The 18,533-nt window shown below is 31.2% G+C and overlaps 1 protein-coding gene across 2 annotated transcripts in view; it reads right to left on the reverse strand.

Annotated features, from left to right (window-relative positions):
- The window catches only part of LOC105146326 (receptor-type guanylate cyclase Gyc76C), a 100,304-nt gene that overhangs the window by 45,639 nt on the left and 36,132 nt on the right, over positions 1-18,533 (reverse strand). For both annotated transcript variants that reach the window (XR_015544537.1, XM_011056497.2), the window contains 2 exons: positions 15,327-15,717; positions 4,503-4,700 (listed from right to left, as the gene is read on the reverse strand). Coding sequence is in view for 1 of the 2 variants with exons in the window: in XM_011056497.2 (XP_011054799.1) it covers positions 4,503-4,700; positions 15,327-15,674 (546 nt within the window). In the remaining variant the exon portion in view is untranslated. The remainder of the gene's footprint in view (positions 1-4,502; positions 4,701-15,326; positions 15,718-18,533) is intronic.

Below are 18,533 nucleotides of genomic sequence, written 5' to 3' on the forward strand. Positions count from 1 at the left end.
CCGTAAAATTCAACCGTTATTCAAACACGTAGCAACAAATCGACAGAGAATAGGATACGAAAATAATATTTGATGATTTCGTAAGAAGGTTTGAGAAAAGACAAGTGGTGGAAATGAGAGAATCGAGAAATCACGTACGTTGTTACATGCGCAGATCTTGTTAAATAAATTGCACGCTAGAATAAATAAGTCCAACAACTTCATTTCTTGCGATTAAATCCGCAAATCCGCGGAAATCCAAAAGTGACCGTCCGACGTGAGTCGATTATCGTAGTCTATTTTTTAAAAATATATTTTGACGAAAGTTGGACAATTCGGGAAAATCGAGACACCGACGAATCCGCGATCGGTGATAAAGTGATAATGCATCGGAACTCAGTGCTGTGGCGTCTGCAATTGCTGTTCCAGTGCGGTTTGTCTCATCGTCGCGCATAACCAGCATATTGTCTATTATTTCTCGCTACACGACTCGCTACACGACTCGCTACACGTGTAGCGAGAGATAATAGACAATATGCTGGTTACGCGCGACGATGTGATGAGACAATCCGCACCGGAGCAGCAACTGCAGACGCCGCAGCAGCAAACCGGAAATGAGCCAGGGAACGACCGGTGAACGCTAGGCTGCAGGAAATTTTCTGTCAGGCCCAGAGATGAGTATTGTAGAAGTAGTATAGAAATTGTAAATTATTAAGCCAGCGTAAAAAAGGAAACGTGTTAAAACACTCTTTCGATATATCAGCGAAGATGTGTGTGACAGAGATATCTGATGTTGAAATGTTACTTTTCATTTGCATGATATATTGGGTCATTTAAAAAGTATCCGCGGTTTTTTTCATTCAAAAATTGAACAAAAAACCGCGGATACTTTTTAAACGACTTAATATGTATGTCATAATGTAAATGATGAGGTACAACATGTAAGTACGAATGTAATGCCCAATCCATCTCGCTCCGGGAGATTAGTTTACATAGATTTACGCTTAGGAATGCCAATAACTTTAATTGTTGCGCGACAAGTAAAAAAGAAGTAAATGTAAAGAAGCGGCGATCGGCGTCAAAGCAAAATTCATGAACCATACGCACGTGCAAGTGTGTGCACGTACGAGCTACAGGTGATGTGACTATAATACGATCGGCATTACTGTTGGAATGCTGTTAAATAGCTGGATTCATGACTTTGCGGTGAGCACGGTCGCGCATCGCTGGAGAGCCGAGGTTAATTTCCCGTGACTCAATGTACTTAGATTTCTTGACTTTCCGGCTTCACGCGTAAATTCTTTTGGAATTTCTTTTTAGAATAAATGAGATACTGTGGCTGACGCTGCCATAAGTACGAATATGTAAAGAAACTATATGATAATTATTTTGTCAGTACAGATTCGCGATAATTACATCATAATAATTGCACAGATTTATTCGCGATAATTACATCATAATAATTGCACTTACGTAATGATATATGGAAGTTATAAAGAAAAATATGTTATAAAAATTTCGAATTGTTCAAATATATTTCGCAATTGAATTGTTGTGACGTTTTATAGTTTGCATTTAATAAAACGCAAGAAACGCTCTTATCAATTTTATAGATCATTTTAAACAGTTGCATAAGATTATTAGATGCAAAATCAAAATCTCATTAAAAATATCTATTTTGATAGAAAAATTTAACAGGCTTTGAACAAAATCATATAGATACATTGCAAATCGTCCTTAAAATTAAAAGCTGTTATTCTGCGCAACTTGCATAGAAGTTTCCGGCAATCTATAAATTAAGCTTAGTCATAGCATTTAAAGTTATATAAGTTTTCCAAGAAGAGCCAGTAGCGAAGAAATCTAATTTTTCGTTATAAGATTTTTTTAAATTTGCAGAATTATATTATATTGCAGAATATATTATATATATATTATTTTATTTTTAATATATCAAAAGTTGTTCTTATATTAAATGTTATTTAATATATAATAAAAAATAACTTTGATGCACAAAAATTTTTTGATGATTGGCAAAATATATAATTTCAATCTTTGTATATAAATTTGAGTCCCTTCCCCTGTCACTTACTTTATCATCGGGGTTGCCATAAAAAATAAATTTTGAAGTTTCCTTGCTTTTCAAAGTTTTTCAGATTGAGTTTTCAATACGAATAAAGAGACCTATGTTCGCCTATCAAGGCGATCTTAATATCTAATAATATTTTTGCGTGAATTTTTTAAATTTCAAGCAAACTGCATGCTGCTTATTTCAAGCAAATTGTATGCTGCAATGTCGATGTTATAATATAATTTTAGATTGCAAAATTAGAGTTAGAGTGTTACATAATATTACAAATTAATTAAATTGACAAGCAATTAATCAATAAACTGGAGATTAAGTGAAGTAAATAACTGCGCGGTAATCAATATGCTATAATTATAATCAATATACTAATTATAAAATCACATTTCTGCTAATTTCAATAAAATCAATGATCGGATATTTCTGCTAATTTATAGCTATCATCAGCAATACATTTCCACTAAATTAAGTTTAGAAACTCATATTTAAAGCGGAATGAATTCCCTGAATACGTGACGACTCTTCTATAATTGTTATGTTTAAGGAGTGGGACTGTTTACTAGCTTTCAAACTAATAGTGAATTCTAGATCATCATAAGAAATATACAATAATAATTATTTACTAAAATTTAAATTAGTCAAATGATCAAATGTTACGTCACAGATGTACGAAATTGTAAATATACTTTAAATTTTATAACTACAGCACATTGATCGCTGTACAGTTATTTACTCTCATTTGTCCTTATAAAATCTTTTTTCCCTTACGGAATCTTTCTTCTCTTACAGAATTTTTCTCCGCAAAGTTGGGTGAAAGTCGCTCGCATGGAAAGTTATGCGCCCCTTGAGAGAGGGATAAAATCGAAGCAATCAAATGCTTAGCGTGGAAAATTGTATTTCTTAAATTCGTTCACCTTATACCTTTCTCTCCGTTTAAAGTTATCTGACTATCCATTTTTCGTATTAAAGCAGAAAAATAATGATTAAGTTTGACTGTACAATAACTTTTTAACAAGCAATGAGCGACGCACGACGGCCTGTTGGAAGTCACTCATATCCTTATAATTCTTAAAGAAAAACAATTTTTTTAACGAATACGATAGAAAACGTCGACACGTGAGTTAAAGTTAGATGTTTCGAGAATATATAATTATATATGTATATTCTTTCATTAAATCAATTTAATAATATAATATATATATATATTCTCTAAATCTAAATCAGTAGATAGTTACTAATTAAGTTACTACTCGGTAGCATACTTGATATGACATCAGTGATATCCATTAATTTAAAGAGTAAGTACGATATACCTATCCGTATTTGTTCCAAATTAAAGACCACCAGAACTGAATTTAGCGGATCGTCCCCCCCTCCTTTCCCTCTCTCTCGTCCCCTCTCCCTCTCTTTCTCGTCCCCTCTTTTTCTTCTCCTCCTTCTCCCCCCTCTCCCCCCTCTCTCTCTCTCGCTCCCCTCCCTCACTGGTAATATCAAATCCCACCGTGTGAATCAACCATGTTGCATGCTCCGTCGTGACGTAGCACGCATATCGTACCAATGCACACGCACAAGCTTCAGAACACACGATCCATAATTATACTGTCACGCCCCGTGGGTGTTCAATTTGTCGAGCGCACCTCCACTGCCTCCAACCACCTTCGTTAGATCACTCTCTCTCTCTCGTGTCCCACGCATCGGCCTTTTTTTTCTAACTTTACCTTGCCAATGCCCTACAACCCCGCGGTTCTCACCGATGGAAACTGTTTTTAATCCTTTATTCAAGCCCGCACGAAACCGCGATAATTATGCCACGGGGCAATCTATTTATCCAGCATTCGTTCTTCCCTCCTTTACTTCTTTCATTGTTTTTCTCGAATGTTTTTAAGTTAAATATAAAATGAGATTAGAATAATTAAGTAATAAATCATTAAGAATTCTTATAATAATGAAACAAAGAGAAATAAAAAATTTCTACGATTGATTTTAAATTAATAATTATTATATTACTTTTTTTTTAGTATAATTGGCTTTAATATGTAAAAGATGTAAAAAAGTCAATTCACATTTTCAGTTTTATATTTAAAAATGAAAAACTTAAAATAGCATACACTGTAAAAAAATTTGTTACAATTATATAAACGGCAAATGTAAAATTTACGCGATTAGAAATGCAAATATTTTGTAACAAAATAATTTCTAATAAAAGTGTATAAATTTTTAAATTACAAATTGTGACTTTGTACTTGTTCATGCAGTTACATATTTTGTTCAGGGTGTACGTCATAAAATAAGAATAACATATTGATGCAGCGTCATGTAATATCGCGTGACCACATCGCACTATCAATCGTATCTATAAATAGCGTGCGTATTAACGGACATATGCGATAGAATTAGATCAGAAGATCTTAAAACTAGTAAAAGCTTACGATTTACTTACGTAACTCATCATGGGTATATTGCGAGACTCAGAGACTGTGGCCTCGACGAAGCAAGTGCCTTCTGGTCCGAAGAAGGCCACAACCCCGTCACAGATCATGTCAAGCATTGCTCTGGTAGCTTCTACAGTTTCCCCCCGTGTATCGCTCCATCGCATCACCAGGTTTACGTTTGATAAAATATTCGGATCGTTGTTGATCTGAAACACATTCGTGACAGTCATTCAACTAGTTTCAAAAACGCGCTGTCGAAGGCGGGAGAATTTTTGATTCTCATAAAAGATATATATACCCCATCGTTACGCAAATATGAATTCCTAACAAATAGTTTTTTTGAATAGAGTTATTTCGCCGACGCTCCAATTTACATGCCTGGCAATCCGAGTTGGAATTATAACCGTCGACGAAAACACGACCATTGAAAAGTTCGCACGTGCAATAAATCGTTTGGGGATCGCCAATGCGGTTGTATTGTGCAAACGTTTAAAGCAGATTTGTGTATCGGGCTATTCCCGTATAGTCGGTAAACTAAATATTTGTATTTGAAGTGTGAACGCGATCAAACCGCGATACACACATGACGGCCGCGAAAGTTATTGATAATGTTAGCGGAACTCGGTCGGTCTCTCTCAGCGGATTCAAGTTGCGCGATTTCGCGAAAAAAATATTCGGCTCATTCACGATGTAGAGATATCTTCCTAATTGCATGAATGACTTCTCAAGTTTTCAGACGATCTGAAAATGTGCTGTAATATATTTTAAATGTTTTTGTTTGCTTTTAAATTTATAATAATCTAAAATCTTTTAAAAAATATGGAATATGCAATTCACTAATGATTAAGTAAAAAGTTATCAGCTTGATAATTATACTTTCTTATAAATATACTACTTAATATATATTTGTTGGCTAATATATATATTTACTGGCTAAGTTTATATTGTTCCACAATATAAACGATGGCACGTGATAATTTATGAGATGGATCTTCGCACCTAATAATTATGAACACCATGGATAAAGATTAGACATTTTGTAAAGCGTATTATAAAATTACACGCTATTATTCATGGTTTTCTCTGGACAATTTATTACCGCTACATCCAAAGTGGGAAGGTTGCTGGGAGGAAGATTCTGTTTCGTGATATCTCATAATTATCTTGTACAATAAATTTACACATTTTAAAGCACACGCGTACTTTGTGGAAATTTCTTAATAAAGAAAAAGAGAATGAATGATAGAGTATCAAACGTATAAGAAAAATGTAGGCGGAATTTGATGACTTCATCAGTCGTTTGAAAATTAAGCATTTATGGATGAAATTATTGATATAGAATAACAAGAAAAATTCGAATATGTCAAATAAGATGACATAGGTTTTATTAATACAACTAGTAAAGGAATAAATTGGAATAAGAGAGATATAATATAGGAGAAAGTTGCTGAATATTGTTATTTTTTTGCATCCAACGAAAGGAAAAGTCTTCTCTCAAATGCGTCGATATTTTAGGTGCATTTCATTTAGCGTTCGTAACACTTGTTAAAATATAGTTCTATCCTTGTTCACGCAAATGCGCCCCTGTTATTATATGACGCATAATCAGCATATCAATCTATATTAAATGTACATGCTAGCCAATCTAGTATTTAGATCAAGCATGTAAGACATTCCACAAAACAGCTTTTTTTTAAGCGAGATATTTCAATGCGATATACAAACATTACCGCGTAAATGTATGTTGATTTCAAAAATTTCAAATATCAAAATGGTTTTGTTTCAAAGCGATTTTATTTCAAAGAGACACCATAAAAATCTTCTCGCATTTCTGTCTCGCATCCTATTTCGCAACCGTCACAAGCGTTCACCCTTCAAATCATATACGAGGGTGAATTTCACGAAAATTTTCAATTTGCTTTTCTGTTTAAAATCGGAATAAATCACTGCAGAAATTCATATGGTTGTTTTTGTATCATTAGTTAAAATCTATATAAAAAAATTTTTCGCTAAAGAAGATTCGAAAACTAAACAAAATGTACGAATTTATTATCGTTTTAACGATTATGTTTGTTCTATGGTTTTTTTCAATAAATTTAATTTGAATATTGAGAGATATTCTTAAATTTAATTTACGCACCTTGAACAACGCTTATTCCCTTTTATCTTTGTTATTACTTTTAACTTATCGTAACATTTTTTTTTTCCAATTTTTGGATCATATAAGAATTAATTCTGCCGTAGGGCAGGATTGTCCGCTGGCTCCTATCCCGCTTTAAAATTTCCGAATTCATTTTACGGATCTCTTTCCCCTTTGATCCCTCGCGCATCGATGGGAAACCGTGAGACCAGGCATGCTACATGTCAGATAAAGAGGAAATAAAAAAAGAAAGATACATAGCTCCTGCTCATCGCTACCGTCACTGCCACTACCTCCACCACCGCCAACGCCATTACCACCACCACCATTACCACCACCACCATCATCTTGTGCGTCACTACGACCATCATTGCGTCGTAAGGGTAAAAGTGACCGCCTACGCATACAGATTTCCGCTCCCTTCATTCTTCTTCCTCCCCTAGCCTCCACCTTTCCAGTCTGGGAATCCCTTCCATCCTCCCCATCCCCACCGTTCTTTCCTTTCTTGAATTCCTTCTCATGCAGAAATTTCTCAAAATCTTCCCAAATACATCTTAGATTATTGATTAGAAATAAGCAAATCGCACCGCGATAATTAGCAAATCTATTTTTATCCCAAATTTAGATTTTCTGTTTAGAATTGAAATGGAGATGCAGAAAGTCACATGGTTCTTTTTGCATCATTAAAATTATAGTTTTACACATATATATGAAATCGAATGGAAAATCACATTTTTATATTTATTAAACATGGAATTCATTGCATTGCAATAGAATAAAAAATAAAAATTGTATACGTATATAAATATTGATTAATAACGTATGTAACTTTCTTTTTTACATTGTTGTAAAACATTGTTGTATAGAGTCACTAGGGGTTATTGTAATTAATTATGACAGGGATAATTGTGAGGGATAAATGTGACGTACAATAATATTTGAATAAAAAATAAATTTTAGGATTATTTTTATCAAACGCATTGAAAGTAATCAACAATTATACTTTTTATGTGTTTGATAAAAATAATTTATTTTTCATTCAGATGCATGTCACATTTACCGTTACCCTTAGTAACTTTATCTTTTATTTTTTATTTTTTATTTTAGGTTAAATAATATTATTTGATCGCAATAATATTATTTAATTTTTACTTTTAATGTATTAGCATTATTTATGTACATTGATTTATTTAATTAAAAATGTATGAATTAATATAAAATTAATTTAGTAGACAGTATTATACAACTCATTTATAAATAATTAACACCGAAATAACAGTTCAATTGTAATCATTTTATTAATGTAATAAAGGAAACACAAATGTTCATTTTAGTTTACATTCTTCTAAATTTAAACATAATGAAACGTATTTTTGTTTAATTAAATTTACAAGATACGTTTTTACATTCGGAAGGAAATTCGAGCATCTGTTTAGATTTCCCATTTAGAATCTAGTTTACAAAACATTACACTTCTGAATCTTCTTAGAACCAGAATTCATAACTTTTTTGGAAAATCCGACTGAATTCTAATCTGATCTCAAAAATCATTTTATGCGGGTAGTTCATGTCATGGGAATGTGCACGGCGAGCGCGAATTCCACGATTTTTATTTTCATTTTTTATAACTGTACGTATCTGCGGGCAAAACCTGAGCGCAAGGTGGTGTTGTTGCACCTGCATCTACATTGCACTTGCGATCGCGATGAGCGAACTGAGTATTAAGTAAGACACGATTTGCGTCACAATATTTCGCAAAATTAGAAAATTAATTTGTTACTTAGAGACAATTTTATTAGACAGATTACTTAAACTTTTTGTATACGAAGATATTTTTTACAACTACAGCAATTTATTCTAACGATAAAAATATACTCCTGGAAACAATCGATCGTGAATGGCATGTAATTTTTTTATTAAAAAATTCAATATGCATGATAACACATTTTCTTTATCGAGACGGTTTTTAAACTCATTAATAACCGTAATTAAATATTTTATTCAAGACGACGATTACAAACGTCCTTTAAAGAAATTAGAATTTTTTTGTACCTTTACATCAAGTTATTCTCGTGAATTCATTCTGAATAAAACGTGAGGCGCAGATAATCGCGCGCGTACATAAGCGTGTGTGTCTTACTTAATACTCGGTTCGCTCACCGCGATCGTAAGTGCAATGTAGATGCAGGTGCAAGAATACCACCTTGCACTCAGGTTTCGCCCGCGGATACATACGGCTATAAAAAATGATAAGTAAAAAAATCGTGGAATTCGCGCTCGCCGTACGCACTCCCACGGTGTGAACTATGCTCCGTACTCTCGGTTCGATATATTAGTAAATAGAACGAGCGTTAATTGGCGATTTCGCATAATCGATACAAGGGAGAGACGCCTGCCTCGCGTCGTAATAGGCGCGGCGTGCTGTTTTTTAAGCGCGCAAATTGCATTCATAATTATACATTCGCGCACAGCCAATGTACATGCGCACGCATGTAGCATGTGAATTGCACGCGCCTTCTCTATTAATAAATAATAAGGCGCGCCAGCGTGCAATGTCGCTACTGTTGATCCGGCTTCCTCGATAAAGGAAGTCGATTTAACGAGCCGCGGATTAAAAGGGAACGCTTTCACCGCGCCGAAATACGGAAGAGTAAAACTTTTCGCCCGCTATTGGCTCGCCGGCTACGCTTAATAATGCACGAGATATGACGGCGAAACAGGACGGATTATTGGTGAATTAGTCAGCTGGTAATTGGCGGAGGGAACTTTTGAATTATTATCGCGTCGGGGATTACGCGACGAACGCAACATTATTGCTTTTCTGTTTTATACCATTTAAAGCGGATTTACATTTTACAGATATCGCGTGCATTTCGCTTTGATTATAAACTCATGGAGCGTGCATATTTCTATTGTAAATATATTCTTTTCACGAAAAATGAATACGTCTGGCTATTACGTGCTTGTAAAATAAAAAAAAAAAAAACGGCGTTTGCGAAACAACAAATTCGTGGGTATACGCGAATATGATATTGGCATGCATCTCGCGATACAAATTTCATTATTAGATGCAATTTATAGCGAGCATCATTTGCAAAATAATGAAAACGAAGCATCCGAACGGAAAGAAATGGTTTTTCATTAATATCTCTTTTCTTTTCTTTTATCGAGCGTTTTTCTGCTGTAAATGTATTCTCTCTACGAAAAATAATCGCTCGACTATTACGAGCTTAAAAATTATTAAAAACAATATTTGCTTATGACTAACATAACAAACGGAGACAATCATTCGACCGTTACGAGCTTAAAAGTTATTAAAAATGTACGATGTTTGCCTATGACTAACATAACAGTGAGCAAATTCAAATATGAGATCGTGGTTTCATTACGAAGGTAGCAAGACAAAATGAATTTTTTCCCCTTGCTTTTCTTTTTCTCTCTGTGTCTCTGCATCGAGCATTTCTATCGTAAATGTATTCTCTCCGCGAGAGATAAACACTCAAACTGCACTTTACGAAAAATATTGAAAAATTAGAAGTCATATTTAAAAATAACACATTTAAAATATATATATTTTTTAATAAAATAATTATATTTAGCACTTATTATTTTAAGTGTTTATGATACGATCGATTTCTTATTTTTTACTTCTATTTTTTATTTTCTATTTTTTATTTTAAATGAGTCGTACCAATTATTTTATCATCTTCCTTGTTAAAAATAATATTTGCAAACAATCTATAAATAACACTCATGAATAAACGCGAATATGATATTGACATGACGCGATACAAATTTAATTAATTTTATTTTAGAAGTGGTGGCTGCGAAATAAACTGCGCGAGATAACGAAAGTTGAAACGGATTTTCTCCCTTTTCTTTAATCACACGCCGAAGGCGTTTCTGCCGTAAATGATTCTCTCTGCGGTACTCATAAACGGTCGACTATTACGAGCTTGGCAATTTAACGACATTGGCCTGTACACATACATATAAATAAAATCGGATATGATATTGACATGCTCATCCCGATATAATGTCAAAAGTAGCAATAGGAAATGGTTTTTCCCCTCTTTTTCTTTGATTGCACATGTAAAACATTTCTGCGGTCAATATCCTCTGTGGGAGATATATTCCCGGAATAAGTCAGGAGATACATTCTTGGAAGTATAAAAAATTCGACACCACTTCTGTATACAACATTTAGAAAGAAATGCAAGTATGCAGACATGCAATTAAATATGTACAGGGCGAATCTTAATAAACGTACCAACGTTTTACCATGTGAAATGAATTTTCAACTGCAACTGGAAAGAGTCTTAAAAAGAGTGAAATATTTTTCTCTTATGATAAAACGTTAGCACAGCTCTTAAGGCTTATCATACATTGTTAAATTGAAAAAGATCAAATTTAAACAAATGAGTTAAATGACATTTCGTTATTTTTAACCTATACATATGTCAAAACTGTACTACTTTGACACAAAACACATAGTTAAAAAAACAACTATGTCTAATCAACTCAATTTTTGTGGTTGAATTGCTTAGTTTGAAAGTATAACTATGTCGAAAAGAATATGAAGGGCACACTGATATAATCTCTCTGATCGCACACCGTGTAGTTCCTCTTTGTGTGAGTATCTCTTCTATTTTTTTTGTTGGTTCTACGTCTATATTTCGTCATCACTACGTCCAACAGTTAATAAAATATAAATAACAGTGAATTACCGCGAAGCTATTATTGGAGATAAACTGCTGTGTAAGAAATATTGCCAAATAAACGGGTTGTGTACATCGAAGATCGTCTAAAAGCAAAGTGCTATTTGTGATAGTAATTTCTAGTAAATAGAAATTCAAAGAAAAGAGGAAAAGGGAAAAAATATTATTTTTCTTTATAATAAATAAAAATAAGTTTTTTTTATTGGCTACAGCGAACGAAAATGACATGAAACAATATATTAATGATATATCCAGAGAATAATATATCCAAAATTCGAACATATAAAACATCTTAAGATTATCAAAATGTCTTTAAGATTATCTTTAAAATGTCTTATAACATAATCTTTAAAAGATGTTTTTAATGATAAATATCTTATGTATTTTAATGATAAATATCTTATTTTCGACATATTGATTTCTGAGTATCGTTTCATAGTCTAACATGAATCTGTTTGTATCAAAAAAAAATTATTTTCTATTCGATTCTTTATATTATACTAACAAGTGTATAATATTCGTTATAATATACGCCATTATATTCCGCAACAAGCTAAGTACTGATTTGTGTGAACAAGTCCGCGCTTGTGTAGTACGAGCACGATTCTTAATTATTGCGCATGCCCGCGCTCTTATTGTGTGACCTTTTCATTCAAATTGTTTTGGAGATAACAATTGAGAATTATGAATGTAGAAAAAAAAACTCCAAGAATGGGGATTTGGAGATTTTATAGATAATTTTTGTCGTAAGTGATTTGAATTTTTGAAATACGTCGATATTTATTATATTGTGTTAATGCAGTTAATAGCTTCTTTAATATTACTATTAAAGAAATTTTTTTATTATTGTAAACGTTTCCAAAGTTTGATTTACACCATTAGATCAGTTATATATGCTTTCTGTTTTACGCTTGTAAGCATTATTCGTCCTTGTTTAATATTTAGATAGATAATAAAAATAAACTGATGCTTACAACGTAATGAGCGTAAAAATAGAACGTGTAATATATTGTATAACATGTAATGTATAACAGTAAATTAAAAATGAAAATTTTTAATTATAATAAATTATAATGTCACAACAACAAGGAGATGTTCTCTGTAATGAATTCGGATTGGTTTCGGAAAAATTAATATTTCGTGCCAAAAATTGTGGTCGCACAGAAGCTGAAAAGCTTGCACAAGAATTAAGTGCACAAGGTTAACAAAAAATTATTGTTATACAAATTTTAAAATTGTTATTTTAGATTTTAAAATTATTTTGGTTTTAATATGATTTTGAAAAATAGATTCTGACCGAATCGTAACTGCATTACAGACTGCTTCCATTTCTTCTCCCTCAAATGATACTTTTCAATCAAAGTACAGAGTAAAAAAGAACCCGTTAAGATATCAAACCAACTCCACAGATTTCTAAATTGCATTTTATCGATGTTGTTCGTGTGAGTATTCAATATTTGATAATTTTTTAAGAAATATTTTATATAATTTATGTATTATAATTTATGTATTATGCACAATTTGCATTAAATATCTATGCTACTTTATAAATATCTATGATATTTTTTTCAAAAACAATGATTTTTAACACAATTTGTATATTTGTTATCGACAATATATTGCTCTCATTATCAATAACAAATTATTCATGTTATGCAATTTTGTATTGGTAAATCTGATATTTCTTTCCTTAAACTACAACAAATTTGAATTACTATCTTGCTAATGATTGTTTAGGACACACATAACTTAACGACTTAAGAACAAAAACTATAGATTCTTCTACAGTTTCTAACACATTTCAATCTTATGACAGTAATTATAGTATGTCAAAAAATACTATTGAAAAAGTTCTAAATGCCGCTGAACAGCACTGCATTGATTTATTGGCACAATCAAATGTTACAATTACTTCTGCAATAAACAGTATTGAGAAGACTTTATATCATACTGCATCTTTTATTTAAAACAAAGAACGAAAGATATAATATATAGAAAGATATTTAGAACATTGTTTCGGAATAATACGACACATGTTGATGACGAAAATTATTATATATGTTTACGAAACAAAGCATGTTCGACTAAAGATGTATAGTGCGCAATACGCATACAATCCGAAAAACTGTAACTATAATTTTACTGTTTTTATATTCTTTTAATAGCTTCTCTCTCTTTTTATTTTCTTGTTTCGTATAATTCTAAGAAATAAATTATATATTTACGCTAATACTGCTTTATACTTAAAAGTATATTAAAATGTGCTTATATGATTTATTAAAGTTCAGTTCCATCAATATATTTAATAGTAATCTCGATTTAATTTATTATTTAATTATTATTGTTATTGTGAGCAACATATATTGATAGTTAAATTAGATTCATATTCTAATTATGTTTGGATCTGATTCTACCATCATATAAAAATTAACTTTAATTTCTTTTCAATTTGCTCTCTTTATCTTTTATTAATTTTTAAAAAAGATAAAGAATAAATTGAACTGAGATTAAAGTTAATCTCATGGTGATGGAATCGGATTTAGGTAAATATAACTAGAATAAGAACCTAATTTAACTTGTATTAATATGTGCTCATAATAACGATAAAAAAATTTAATATTTAATCTAAATCTGAGTAGTTTTTGATGTTGGGTTAGAAATATTAGTAAATTAAGACACTATAAGAAAATAGTGAGTTACTTTTTAGTCACAGAGTTACATTAACCTATGCATCTAGTAAATAATAACCTAAATTTGAGCCAAATTTAATACATTTTCTGAGTTAAATTGTTTAATCCTATGATTTTAGTTAAATTAACCCTTTTTTTTAGGGAACAGTAGCGACTTAGAGGAATAATTAAAAATAACTCAAATTGATTTTAATTTGACACTGTAAATTTAACAGTATATATACATATATATATTTGATTATACATTATTATTCGACAAAATTTTATCTATTTGACGCTATTTTTCTCAAAATTGTGATGTGATAGCCAATTTTGGCCAACGGATTCGTGTTCAATACATATATCGAAAATATATTGGAAATAATATTCATACTTGTGTTGAAAAATAATGTTAAACAGTATTATTAAATGTAAGGAGCGGTTGTGAAATAAAGAATGCGAGGCATTCAATGAAAGGGAATAATTTTTTATAATGTCTTTTTTGCTTTGTTCATTCTGCTTCAGTAATAAATTCACGATGCTTTCATCTCATTAACATTTTCCTCGTCTCTGTTATAATGCTATTAACTGGGTTACGTTTGACAATTGTATATATGTCAGAATCTGAGAGCATTTTTCCATATATTGTTTTTTCAGCACTTTCTATACTCTTTCTGAATTTTTTCTACTCTTTTTCGACACTTTTTCCTCTCTCGTACCTATTAAAAATGTAAAAAATGGCATCAAGTATATTTTGGAATACTTTTACATAAAAACATTTTTACATGAAAATAATAATGAAAATAATAAGAATAATAAAAATAACAAAAATAATGAAAATTTAAGGTGTATAATAACACATTAAAATAAGAACACGAAATGCAAAAGAAAGCGCAACAAGAGGCGCAGAAATTAAAAATGAATTTTTACATTCATAACAAGTAAAAAATATAGGAACAAAGTATCGAAAATGAACAAAATCTTCAATAGTGTATTTTATCATCAATCTCTCTCCATTTATTTATAATTTAATATTTAACAAATGGAGACGGAATGAAATTATACATATGATTTATAATATATATATATATATATATATATATATGATATATTTTAATTAAACTAGAAAATGATAATGAAATAATAATTTATTTCAAACAATATTATACATTTATTTATAATTAAATGTTTAACAAAAGAGGATTGCACAAAACAAAATTATATACTGGTGGTATTTGTTAACTAAGCTAGAAAATGATAATCAACCAGAGAAGACATTAAAAATGTAAAACAAAAAATGTTTACCTCATTCAGGGCTATCGTTATGGCCCCGGAAATAGCCAAACCCTGACGATCCTTAAGACCTCCTTTAATAGCCGGAAGATACCCAATGGTCAAATTCACTGGGAATACATCGGTATCTTCCGGCCATTTTTTGCGATGGACAGCTGCTCCTGATCGCATTAATGCCGATTGCATTAAAGCCGATCGCTGCTCTGGCGCTTCCGTTTTAACAAATTCCACACTGCTAGCAAGCAGCAGTAGCAGCAACAAGGGAACTCGGAATCTGTTTCGGTCGTGATGCTGCTGCTGCTGCTGCAATTGTTGCAGCTGTTGTTGTTGTCGGAGCGGCTGGAGCGGGGCGGAGTGCATGGCCGCCGCCGTCTCCGGTCAGCGGCGCCTCCTTCCCGCTCACCTGAAAAATTCAAGGAATACGTTGAGAAAGTGCAAACTCAGAGAGTTGATGGTTGAATGAAACGGTTAAAAGAATCGATCGTGAAAACGTTTACATCGGTCTACGAATAATTCTATAATATGGAAAAAATATTTGAACGAACGGAAAAGCAGCGGATATTTATTATTCATCTAAGGTAAACTTCGCGTAAACTATAAAATGAAATTACAGATATCTATAATTTCACTTATTATCCAATAATTACTGGATCATGCAAAAAAATATTTTGCTGCTCCAGCTAGAATTATAGCTATTTTTTGTATGAAAATTATGTATCATACGCATAGAATTTATAGCACAAATCTAAATTCTATCTCTGTCATTCAATTCTATCTATATGATTAGACATGCTAGAAATTTATCTATTCAGTTATTTTTCGTACTTAGATAATTTTCGTTGTAATTGCAAGATCACTTTTTTGAGTGATAATAACTTAAAAGATTGAAATATGTTACACGCAGACATTAAATAGGTACTGATTAAATTAAAATTTCGTTGCAACAGATATTAATGAAATATCTATATGAATATGTTTTTTGAATATAAAGATATATCAAATAGAAAAAAATAGCTAAAAATTTTGATAGAATTTGGCAGCTATTGCAAAAATTTATTATATGTATCTATCTATAAAATATATCTCGATGTGTCTGAATTATTAATTTCGGAGCAGTTGAACCTGTTGAATGTATTTATATCCATTCGTACACTGAATGCATAACGAATGATACAATTTCCGTGGTCACAATCATAAGCACGAAACCGGCCGTGCTTGGTACTATTGCGGTAGTGACAGTAAAACGCATCTTCCTGCTTGACTGCATTTATCGCGAGGTTGCATTTATTCGCGTAAATCATCGTACCATCTGTGTGCTTAGTTAATAATAAGTCTTTTATAATAATATTTTACTACGCGTCGCATATATTAAACTGATTTACATACATTTGCATACATTTTTTTAAGTTACGGTTTATTTCATTCTCGCTTACGCGTCAATAAATGTATTCTTCCGTAAAGCAAGTTATATCGCGTATATTAGAGAATGTAACGATCTATATTTATAAAATAAGAATTTTCAATATATATTTATTACTGTTGCATAACAATAGCCTTTTATGAAGAGAATGCTAGTAACCCAAGAAAAGCTATAAATCCAAGAAATACTATAAATCCAATTAGATTTTTTGGAGGCAAAATTGCTATAAAAGATTTGTTTGTAGGAAAATGTTCAAAATGATATATTACATATACAATATACTTGTCTTGTAATTATCAAGATTTCATATTTAAAAATATTATTTAAGACTTAAATTATTTAACATTAACAAGAATATTGAACTATATATGGAAATTCAATTTATCCGTTGACTCGTTTATCATCGTTATAATTCGGAACTGTTCGGTTTAGGAAAAATAAAATTTGGCATCGAAAGGTAGAGAGACAGGCAGTCACCGCGGACGCGAAACACAAAACACCGCTGGTCTTATACATACATTTAAAATGAAAACGGTTGTGAAATGAAAGTTGGCTACGAATTATTACGAAAACGAGAGGTGCGTCGGTAAATATGTGACAACAAATTTTGTTGTTGTGTTTACTGCTAGTCTGCTGTACCAACTAATTATTAGTAACAGAAGCAAATTATATAGAATGTAACCTATCTTTAGATTTGTTTACATAGAATTCATAGATGATTGTGGAGTCTTAAATCGTAGGAAATCGACCAAGCACAGTCAAATGTAGGGAGAATACTTGATTAGAATTGGTCAATTTCTTACAATTTGGGATCTGCAATCGTCTACGACTTTTATATATATATATATATATATATATATATATATATATATATATATATATGACTCTCTTATTTGATACGATACTATTGATTATTTATTACATTGACGAATTAATTTGCAATCGTAACAATCGGTTTTTTAACAAATATCACATTTACTTTCCCTTGATTTGTTTCTATAACAAAATCATTTCTCTCAGTGTTAAAAGTCCTGATCGCCAGCAGACTTAAAAAATTTTCCAGCTTCAAAAAACTGATAAAAAATGAGGGTTGATTATGTTTCCTTTTATTTTTTAACAAAACTTATTTTTTTAATGTTTTATGTATATATCTTGGATTCTCTGGTACATAGATTGGCTGCTCCAAAAGTACTTATCATAAATCGAAAGATTTATTCATTTTGTTACATTCACATGAAAATAAAGAATTTTCAGTGCATCTAAATAGCTGAGATGAGTAGCCTTTGAATATATTAAATTTAATGTAATATCATGAAATTAAGTTCAAATTGTGTAACTTAAAAGTTAATGAAATTTAAGAACATTTCTAAGTGTATGTATATATTTAGTTCTCATGTTTCATTCTCTACTTTAAGCATGAAAATGTGAACATTAACTCTCAGTATACAACAGCAGTGATTTATATTTGATTTTGAGATCTAAATTTTCTTGCACATATTGTTAGAATATTGTACTATAAATTCTATGCGTATGATACATAATTTTCTACCAGCATAAAAAACAGCAATAATTCTAGCTGGAGTAGCAAAATATTTTTTTGCGTGATAGTAATTATTAGATTTTTATTACTTAAAAAAATATTGTTATTAATAATTGTATTATTATTAAGGTTATTATATAAAAAAATTTTATTACTTGTTTATATTATCAAAATACATTGCCAGACGCGAGTAATATAACAAATGAACAAAAACAAAATATTCTTTTCAGACTAATTACGCAAGTAAATCCTTCTCGGA

The sequence above is a fragment of the Acromyrmex echinatior genome, chromosome 3 (assembly GCF_024713525.1).
Source record: "Acromyrmex echinatior isolate Ae372 chromosome 3, ASM2471352v2, whole genome shotgun sequence".
In the NCBI taxonomy this organism is placed as follows: Eukaryota; Metazoa; Arthropoda; class Insecta; order Hymenoptera; family Formicidae; genus Acromyrmex; species Acromyrmex echinatior.